The sequence below is a fragment of the Pituophis catenifer genome, unplaced genomic scaffold (genome assembly GCF_029215685.1).
Source record: "Pituophis catenifer annectens isolate HBS135680 unplaced genomic scaffold, rPitCat1.0.hap2 SCAF_18, whole genome shotgun sequence".
In the NCBI taxonomy this organism is placed as follows: domain Eukaryota; kingdom Metazoa; phylum Chordata; class Lepidosauria; order Squamata; family Colubridae; genus Pituophis; species Pituophis catenifer.
Window position 1 is genome coordinate 844,583 of NW_027256898.1, and position 10,390 is coordinate 854,972.

Consider the following 10,390-nt stretch of genomic DNA (forward strand, 5'->3'; position numbering starts at 1 on the left):
AAGTAATACCTCGAGTTGGCTAGCGTTATATCGGACTGATCTGTCTCAACGGCAGTATTGACCCTATTTGGTAGGCAAAACAAGATTGTTGGCTCTGCCAGTAAGGTAGTGAGTTGCCCTCCGGCAGGCAATATGTTTTTGATGGCTCGGTCGATATCGGTAGCGCGTCGCCCGCTGTCCGCTCGTATTTTCCCTTCACAGGGAGAGCTATGGGGTATTTTTTGCACAGAAGACGAACGAGCAAGTTGTGAACGAGGCCGAGGGTTCAAGCAACTGGGTACCGTCCATTGGAGTTCAGTCCTGAACATTTCCAGCTTGGAGCTGTACGTCAGCAACACTACGCTCGTGGGTCTAGGACAACTCACCACGGAAAAATTCCCCGCAGGATAACTCAACGCAATAAGTGTTATCCACTGTTTCTTCGACATAATTTCTATTTTGCCCATTACCACAAAAATGGAAATAATGTTCAAGAAACAGTGTCGGGTAATATTTATCACGTTGAGTTATCCCGCATAGAATTTTCCCGCGGCGACTTGTTCTGTGGTGCGTTTTCTGCACCAAGTTGTCCCATGGTGAGTTGGCTGCGGCAAGATGATTGTGGCGAGTTGGTTGTAGCGAGTGGACTGCGGCGAGATGGTCATGGCTGCACGAGTTGTCTCATTCCGCCACTCGTACACCGACTCGACCGCGAGGTATCTTCCCGTATGAGGACAGCCTCCCCGTTACCGTCAGCCCTTAGGAGTTGCACCACAGATGCTCCACCTGCAGCTTCTCCCTCAGTTCCTGGGCGCAGCCGCCCAACTGCATGGCCTCCAGGGTGTCCAAAATGGCCTCCAACGAGGCGCCCCGCTGCTGACACCAGCGTTTCAACATCTCGTACTGCTGCTCGCGGAACTGAGAGTGCTCCAGTTCCACCAGCTCGATTTCGCCGTCCTGCAGCCCCAGGCCCCTCACAAACTCTTTCCACCGTCGGACGGGCACAGCGTTGATGACGGTGTAGAGATTCCGCCCTTGTTGCAGTGAGCGGGACGGTGGGGGCGCTTTGTCCATCAGCAAGACTGTCTCGGGAAGGGAGGAAACGGGACTGCCTGGAAAACAGCAGGGAATCAGTGCCATTGATTTACGGAACCGGGGGCCCCAGTCTAACACCCCCAATATGAGTCCCTCCAGACGGGTTCGATTACAGATCCCATCAGGCTGGCAGAAGGGTGACGGAGGCAGGGTGGGATCTGGGAACAAGCCATGAATACCACTTGATCTCCGCTAGCGAAGTCAGGAGCGTTGCATTCTCAAGAGCCACAGGCAGTGCAAAATAGGTAATCCTCAACTTACAAGCATTCGTTTATTTTTTCTAATGTTTTTTCTTTGGTCATTTAATGACTCTGTAATCTCTTGTGGGGTGGAGACGAGGCAATTGAATGGAGCTGAGTGTTTACTAGCTGGATGCCCTTCCTGTCACCAATGTGGAGTTCACAGCAGATATATTCTCATCGTGCCCAGAGAGAGAAATATCTGCCTCTGCCTAGGATCGAACTCACGGCCTCCTGATTGTGAGGCGAGAGCTCCACCACTCGTACAAGCATTTGTTTAATGACCATTCGAAATGAGAACAGCACTGAAAAAAAAGTGACTTAGAGTCGTTTTTCACACTTATGACCGTTTTGATCAAAATTCGGATGCATGGCCACCGACTCGTACTTATGACGGTTGCAGTTTTCCCAGGGGGGTGTCATGCAATTCCCTTTTTATGACCATCTGACCGGCAAAGTCGGGGGGGGAGGGAAAGACAGATACACTTCGCACTTAACTTGCAGCGATTCGCTTAGCAACCGTGGCATGAAAGGTCGTAAAACAAGACAACCTTCCCTTAGCAACTGTCTCGCTTAGAATAAAATCTAAAATAGAGTAAAATCTAAAATAAAACGAAGGCAATGCTGGGCTCAGCTGGCGGTCGTAAGTCGAGGACGACCTGTAGCGAATAAACAGCAGAAGGACAATCGAGAAAATTTACCAAAATGGGGTTTGCTAATGTAGATATTCGGAGGAGGGATTGGCTTCGGAACAGAAGTAATTTTCCTCTTCTTAAAATAGAGAACCAGAGCTCCGGCCAGGATGAAAATACACCCACAGGCACCTACGGCTGAGACCATAAGAAGAGCGAAATCAAGCAAAAATCAATATTTTTCAGATTTTCCAGGAGCGATGGGTCAGCCAATTCACACCGTATTCGGAATTGGCTTCTTTGCATAAATGCAGAAAAATTAAATATCAGATCAATTAAGCAAACGCATACGGGGTTTTTTCCCCCTTAAGCTTGTTTGCAAGACCCCGGAGTTAAAACGTGTCTCGTTTCCTCTATGAAATTAAAATAAAATAAAAGCACAAGGCAAGGGCAAGACAATGAAACGAACATCTAAAATAAAATTCTAAAATAGGATAAAAATCCAAAGCCAAATAAAACCCAATATATGAAAAGTAAAAATCTAAAGTAAAATAAAATAAAAAAAACTAATATAAAACATAAAATAAAATCTAAAATAAAGAATAAACATGGGGGGAAAAAAGTCTAAACTAAGAAGCTAAAGTAAAATAAAGTAAAAATCTAAAATAAAATAAATATCTGAAATAAAACAAAGGTCTAACAAAATAAGAATCTAACCTAAAGCAAAAAGAAATATCTAAAATAAAATAGAAATCTAAAATAAAGTAAAAATCTAAGCTAAAATAAAATAAAAATCTAAACCAAAAGGAAGTAAAAATCTGAACTAGAATAAAATGAAAACCTAAGCAAAAATAAAAGTGTAAAATAAAATACAATAAAAAACTAACATTCGAAGGTGTTTTTCAGCTTCAAAGACTTACCTTCTTCTCTGGGATCTCCTGGTGGTGTCCCATCCCAACCAGACAAATTCGCCTAGGCCTTTACCCCCAAGCCCTGAATCTCGGCTCTCTTCCTATCTCCGTCAACCGCGGCTTCGGCGTGCCACAAATGGGAGGGAAAAAATAATCACCGAGACTACGTACCGATTTTACAGACTATGTTGCACTGCTCATTTTCGGGGATCCCGCTAGGAGAGAGAATGGAAGGTTAGAAAAGGTAGCGTTGCTTTTCCACGGGGTGAAGTGGACGGGGTGCGAATCCTACCGCGCACGTTGGGTGAAGGCGGGATTTGCATCCCAGAAAGAATTAGGAGGTTTGCAGGCGGTCCTCGACTTATGACCACCATTGGGAACCAAAACTCCTGTTGCTAAGCGATGCGGCACTTCAATGAGCCGGGCTTAATTTGCACATCTTGTTTTCTGCTCCGATTGCTAAGTGAATCGTTGAAGTTGTTCCGTGAACCCTGCGGTGTTTAAATGAATCACCCGCTCGGCAACTGACTCGTATTTACGACGGTGGCAATGTCCCAGGATCACTTGATTCCCCCTTTGGTGACCTTCCCACGAGCCAAGTCAAGGGGGAAATTCACTTAACGACGGTGTTCTTCACTTAACAACTGCAGAGATTCACTGAACAACGGGGGCAGGAGAGGTCATCAGATGGGGCAAAACTCTCTTGATCACTGTCTCGTTTAGCAACGGAGATTTTTGGCTCAGTGGTGGTCGTATGGCGAGGACCATCTCTAGTAAAATTTAGTGAATTTAGTAAAATTGCAGCTTGAGAGCCAGGTGTTTAAACAAGGATTCCTCAGGCTGGGGGGACCTTAGGGGGACGAGGGAGGATTGGTTGGTCTGGGCAACATGGGGGGGGCGGGTGAGGGAAGATTGGCGGGGTCTGGAGAAGATTGGGGGACTGAGGGAGCATTGGAGAGTTAGGGGAGTTTGAGGGGGCTGAGGGAAGATTAGGGAGTCTGGGGGAGATTGGGAGGGGCTGAGGGAGGATTGGGGGTCTGGGGGAGATGGGGGCTGAGGGAGATTGGGGGGGGGCTGTCCATTTACCGGGGAGTCAGGCTGATTCTATCAGGAGCCATCATGGAGGTGAACACTTGAACTCTGCTCTGTGGTCTTTCTCCAAATAAAAGAAATACATTATTAATAAATAAAAAATATTATTCTGAGCTCAGGGCACCCTAACTCCTTCTTCACCCCACCCCAAATTGGCTGAGGGGCGGGGGGGGCTTACGTCAGACACGGCCCGCAGGTCTCTCCAGATTCGCAGAAGCCGGAAAAGCAGGATCCGCACTCGGCGTCGGCGTCTCGGCGACCTTAAAAGATTTAAAAGGTTCGGCCACATTTTCTAGCCGCTTTCCCTTAACGACCTGGTGACTCAAGGCAGGGATTCGTTTAACGACCGTAGCAAGGAAGCTCGTAAAACGAGCTTAACCACCCGTCTTGCAAATGAAACGAACTTAAGCAGCGATTCGCTTAACGACAGGCGGCAAGAAAGGTCGTAATGGGAGGCCAAAACTTATTTAACGACTGTCCCGCGGGAAAATTTGGCCCTCAGTTGTGGTCGAACGTCGAGGGCTGCCTATACCTCTAATAATCGTTAAATTATTATTTATTTTTTTAAAATCTAAAAAAAAAATCTAAAATTAACGCCGTCCGCATGTACATACAGGCCTGCAGCGTCTCCCTGCGCTGAGAGCTGCAGTTGGTGCATTTCATGCAGTTTAATAGAGAGGGAACGTTCTCTTGGTTGAAATAGCCTTCCGCGCAGCCGCACTCCGTGTCCTGGTTGTCTCTGCACTCCTGCACCAAAATTGTGTTAGCGCCTGCAAAACAAAGCATTTTTCGACGGGCGAAAACCATTTACGCCTCCTAATAACTGCGGGGAGTGGGTGGCATTGAATTGGGGAGGGAAGGAGCCAGTTTCCCAGAATCCCCCTCCGCCTTTGCAATCGGCATGCGTGCACACGGATGCCAACACACCAGTGCCACTTTTTTGTGTGTGTGTGTGGCTGGGAGGGGTGCAAAGTTTGGGAAAACTGAGCACGCTCTCTCCTGCCAGTCGCCCAATGCCCCCCCACCCCCCCACCCAGGTCCACGCTACCCGTTCTCCTCACCTGTGCAAGATTTGCACACTGAACAGTTCTCACTGTCGAAGTGGTAGCTTCCTTTGGGGCAGGGGACGGGTTTCGCTGCGCTATCGGGAGGCCTCGAGGAGGAGGGTCCTTGCAGGGGGGGAAAAGGGGATGAGGAGCGAGTGAGAAAGATGCTTTCCCCCCCCTGGAATGGTTGCAGTAAGAGTAATGCATACTTTAAAAGGCCTGAAGGTTGCCCTATCCAGCTTTCTTTCTTTCTTTCTTTCTTTCTTTCTTTCTTTCTTTCTTTCTTTCTTTCTTTCTTTCTTTCTTCTTTCTTCCTTCTTTCTTTCTCTTTCCTTCCTTCCTTCCCTGCTTCCCTCCTTTCCTTCCTGTTTCTTCCTCCCTCACTCCCTCCCACCTTCCTTCCATCTATATCATCTATCATCTCTTTCTCTCTCTCATCCATCTATCTATCCATCCATCCATCCATCTTTCCTTCCTTCCCTCCTTCCTTCTCTGCTTCCCTCTTTTCCTTCCTTTCTTCCTCCCTCCCTCCCTCCTTCCTTCCTTCCACTTTCATCTATCATCTCTCTCTCTCCCTCTCTCTTATCTATGTATCTATGTATCTATGTATCTATCTATCTATGTATCTATGTATCTATCTATGTATCTATGTATCTATCTATGTATCTATGTATCTATCTATGTATCTATGTATCTATCTATCTATGTATCTATCTATCTATCTATCTATCTATCTATCTATCTATCTATCTATCTATCTATCATCTTTCTTTCTTTCTATCTTTCTATCCCACCTTCATTTTTACAAATAACTCAAGGTAGCAAACCTATCCAACATACATTCCTCCTCCTATTTTCTCCATAACAACAACCTTGTAAGGTTGGGCTGAGCTGAGAGAGAGAAAGGGAGGAATTGGCCCAAAGTTACCCAGCCAGTTTTCATGGCTAAGGAAGGACGAGAACTTGCAGTCTCCCACACTTACCCAGCATTCATTTTTATGGACTCTTGTTCAAACAGAACTCAGAGATCATCTAGACCAACCATGTTTTGTTTAATGGGGGGGGGGGAAGAAATCACATGACTTACCAGGGTTGCTCTGATTTTCTGATCCTACAGATCTCAAGCTTTTTTTCCTCCTAAAAGCCGATCCTTCCACTTCTCGGAATATCTTCTTGGCATCCTTCATGCCATCCAGGACTTGTGATCCAGCAGAGAACAGCAAAAAAATCACCAGGAAGATCTAAAAGGAAAGGAGGGGAGATGAGAAGTCCTGTCTGGGGTTCGGGGTTGGACTACATGACCTTTAGGGTTCCTTCGAAACCCTCATGACTCCATGAGACGGGAAAGAGGCAGACAATAATTTTTTTTGGCCCAAAAAGAGGTGTTTGGAGATTGTCTAGACCAGCTTTCTCAATCGTAGCAACTCTTATGATGAGCGGACTTCAACTCCCAGAATTCCCTACTCAGCTGACTGGGGAATGCTGGGAATTGAAGTCCACCCATCTTTACAGTTGCCAAGGTTGATAAATACGAGGTAACCCTCGACTTACGACCACAACGGAGCCCCAAACTTCCATTGCAAAGCGACACACCTTTGTGAAGCGGGTTTTAAGCCCCGTTTTACAACTTCCCTGGCTACAATCGTTAAGCGAACCATTGCCGTTGCTAAGTGAGTCACACCGTGATTAAGCGAACGTTGACTTTGCTTGTCGCAAAAGGAGATCGTGTGACACCCCCCCACACCCCCCTAGGATGCTGCGACCGTCATAAATACGAGTCGGTTGCCGAAATGTTAAATCACGTAATCACGGGGGATGTTGCGATGGTCACATTTGCTTACGCTTACATGACGGACGCAATCAAAGGTCATTAAATTTGGCACGATCACGTGAAGAAGACCCACTTAACGACCGGCATGGCTTACGGTCATAAGTCGAGGGCTCCCTATCTTTCCCATGAACTCCGCTTCAAAACGGACATGGTTTTGTACCTCGCCGAGGATACTCGCCTCTTTATCCATGCGTCTCCCTAAAATCGCGCACCTTCCAACGTCTTCTTCCTCTCCAGATTTCTTTTATCGAGACTTTTCTGGAGAAGAAAAAAACAAGACCAAATACAAATAAGGACCCTCTCCTTCCCAAACACAGCTAGTCCTCATCTTACAACATCTTGGGTTTATTTTTTTTAGACCCTCGTTTCTTTTGTTCCTCGAGGGAGGAACGCCTGCTGCCCATCTCGCCACGAGACGAATATGTTTTCCTTTCTGGTTTTTTACATTGATTTAATTTTTGCCCTTTGGTCACATCCGGTATTCTTCTTACCACATTGAACACCTGTTGGCATGAACTTCGACTGCAATTTTTCAAAAAAAGAACCCGGCAGGATATAAAATGAGACACGAAAAGACTTTTAAAAAGGACGAGTTCTTTCCAGGAAAATTCGGAGCAATTTCGGTCAAGCGGAAACTTTTAGCTGGAGCCGCTCAAAAAAAAAAAAAAGCTATTAAAAAGCTGGTATTCAGATTTGGGTTTTTTTTTTTTCTTTCCTCATCCCTCCCCGTCATTTTTCCTTTAGAGCTAGGCCTTCAGAAGCATAAACCCAATTTTCTAACATCGTACCAAGAATTCAGAGTTTTTAGAAGACATTTTTTCCCCCATTTCTGCCCCACCCTGAGCAATAGTTTCTAGAGCTATTCACCCTGCTTTGAGCATCAAAGCTATTTCCAAAATAGATTACCTCGTAGTAGCAGCAGCGTGGGCCCTGCCCTAGGAGATTCTTATCGGGGGTACAGTCAGCTCCAGATTAAATCTACTTCCTTTCCCGAAATACGATCTCCTCCCCCGTTTAACCCTTTCCCGCTCAGAAAGGAGGAGGAGGAGGAGGGCACTTTGCACATGGTTTTTTTACCTCTCGTGCATGGAACCCAGAGTCTTGTTTTTGTACTTATATGATCTTCACGTGTTTGCCGGGTAGGGCAGTCCAAGCCTATCTCACTCTGCAAACATTTGAAGGGCATGAAGTGCAAAAAACAGCAAAAATATGAGGACTAGCATCTTGGCCAGGATTAACAGGGCAGGTCCCCCCATGTGTTACAAACTCCCCATCTTCAATCTCAGGCTGGGATCTGAAATGCCTCTGATGGTTCTTTTTTTAAAAAAGAGAATAGGATGGTTTCAAATCTCGGCTGCATTAATCCTAGATGACCACCAGGGGGCCAACGGATGCCACTTCGATGGCCCTCTAGTGGCCCTCGGCAGAATTGCAACTCCAATCTTGCAATCCTAGGGGAGAAAAGCTCATTATCAGGGCACCCTGGTGGCCATTGGAGGCCTACGCATTAACAATGGCACACACAACATACAACATGCACGTAATAATTGTGCGTACAAGCACAACCTACTTCAGGAATAAAATACACAAGCTTTTTGCAGGCTCCTGAATCCAGGAACCAGGTTTAGCTGATACACCCGAGAATCTCAAAAACAAGGTTAACAGTATGTGTCCTTTAACAACTTAACCTGGTGGTTGAAATTAAGCTGCCTCTCAGGTTGTCAAAAGACCTTGACATGTGTGTGTGTGTAATTGTGTGATCAAATATCTCTACCTTCCTGACGTTTGATTATCCAACCATCTTTGGTAGCTTGAGAGAAACAGGACAGTCCCTTCTTATGGAGGGGTTACTGGGTGCCTTGCATGCTACAGAGGGCTGGACTAGATGATCCTTGGGCGTCTCTTCCAGTTGCACTGTCCTGATTCCCATTTCTCTGTCCTGCTTCCACTTCACAAGATCTGTCTGCTTCCTTTGCCAAAAAACCCCAAAGTTTTCAGAAGAGATAGTGGCCTTTAAACATCACTTTCTGTGCATTTATTAAAATGCACCAGAATTCTCCCAAGGTGAAAAAAAAAAACATTAATATTAAAAATCCCCAAACCAAACCCTCCAGAAATGAATTTTTTGAGAGATATTTGAGAGTCTTCAAAAAATATTGTTAAAAGATTTTACAAGAACTTTAAAAAACTTCTTCCAAGGTATTTAAGATTTTTAAAGTTTTCTTTTAAAAAAAGTTTTAAAAAGTTTTTCAAGATTCTTAAAAACTTTCAAAGGTTTTTTTTTTTTTAAAAAAGGTTTTAAAAACGTCTTTAATAGTTTTTAAAGATTCTTAAAAACATTCGAAGGTTTTTTTTTTTAAAAAAAAGCAAGCAATTTTTAAAACCTTTTTCCAAGGTATTTAAGATTTTTTAAAGTTTTTTTTTTAAAAAAATGGTTTTAAAAAGTTTTTAAAGCGTTAAAAAAAGTTTTTAAAGGTTCTTAAGTTTTAAAAGTTTCAAGTATTTTCTAAACGGTTTTGAAAAAGGATTTTAAACTTTTCTTTTTTATTTAAAGTTTTTTTTTTTAAAAAAAGATATTTAAAAAGTTCTTAACATTTTTAAGAGAGGGTGGTTTTCAAGATTCTTTTTTCGAAGGAGGAAAGTCCCCTCCAATTAAATTGGGACAGATGGAGAAAACAGGGAAGAAACACAAACTATCAGAGACTCCCCATTCTCAAGGCTCCTGTTAGAACGAGGCAGGAAGCCTCTTTGCAAGAATCAAAGTAAGAAGTGACAGCAAAATCTCACTTACCTTTATGAATGAAGACAGCTGAGCCTCGGCTTCATCGACCAGGTGCCTCGTTGAGAATTAACCCGGCAGTTTTCCCCGTCTGCGTAAATGAAGTTTTGCAAAATCGGGACAGCCGCTGGTACTTACCGCAGCAGCTGATGCCATGAAGAGACCCCACCGCGCATCGCTCGCGTTAAAAGTTCAGCCACCGCCACTACCAGAAGGCTCAGGAAATCAGCCCCCCACCTCAACACCTGCCCCCCAAGCCTTGTCCCCCAGATGTCTTCGAAGGAAAGTGAATACCAACCGGCAGAAGCAACCTTTCAAGTCTGTACGGCAGGAAGGAAATGCAATTTTTTTTGAAAAAAAAAAAGAACAAAAAAAAAAATAATAATTAAAAGTGCAAGCTCTTTTTTTTAAGCCGAGGGATCCAGCGGGAAACTTTTGAAAAAGTTGGGGAAAGGGAAAGAAAGAGAGAGAGAGAGAGAGAGAGAGAGAGAGAGAGAGAGAGAGAGAGAGAGAGAATTAAAAAAAAATTAAGGGATGGGTGAGGATGATAAAAATTTCATTCCTCCCTTTCTTTTCAATTTTCTTGAAGATCGAATTCGGGGAGGAAAAAAACTCGGCCGCTTTTAAGGGTTCCAGAGGAAGATTATTAAAAAAAAGTTAAGAGTGCCGGAGTTTTTTGTTTTGTTTTGAGAATGTGATTTGGTGAACTTTGCTGAAGAGCTAGCTTTTTTTTCTCGACAAAAAAGGGAAAGAGAATGAAAAAACAAAAAACAAAAAAACGACACC

The 10,390-nt window shown here is 44.4% G+C and overlaps 1 protein-coding gene across 1 annotated transcript; it reads right to left on the reverse strand.

Annotated features, from left to right (window-relative positions):
- Positions 1-738: 738 nt before the first annotated feature.
- Positions 739-7,015, reverse strand: TNFRSF25 (TNF receptor superfamily member 25). Its single transcript, XM_070956270.1, has 8 exons — positions 7,004-7,015; positions 6,082-6,235; positions 5,010-5,117; positions 4,563-4,718; positions 4,127-4,208; positions 3,028-3,071; positions 2,015-2,143; positions 739-1,091 (listed from the first exon to the last, which is right to left on the reverse strand). Exons 1-8 carry the CDS (start codon positions 7,013-7,015, stop codon positions 739-741), a joined length of 1,038 nt encoding a protein of 345 aa, XP_070812371.1.
- Between the last annotated feature and the right edge of the window lie 3,375 nt (positions 7,016-10,390).

Coding starts and splice junctions, on each gene's coding strand:
- TNFRSF25 (XM_070956270.1), bottom strand. Junction 4,209..4,562: donor CAGGGAGACGCTGCAGGCCT/GTATGTACATGC, acceptor AAATCTTTTAAG/GTCGCCGAGACGCCGACGCC. Junction 1,092..2,014: donor CATTAGCAAACCCCATTTTG/GTAAATTTTCTC, acceptor GCTGTTTTCCAG/GCAGTCCCGTTTCCTCCCTT.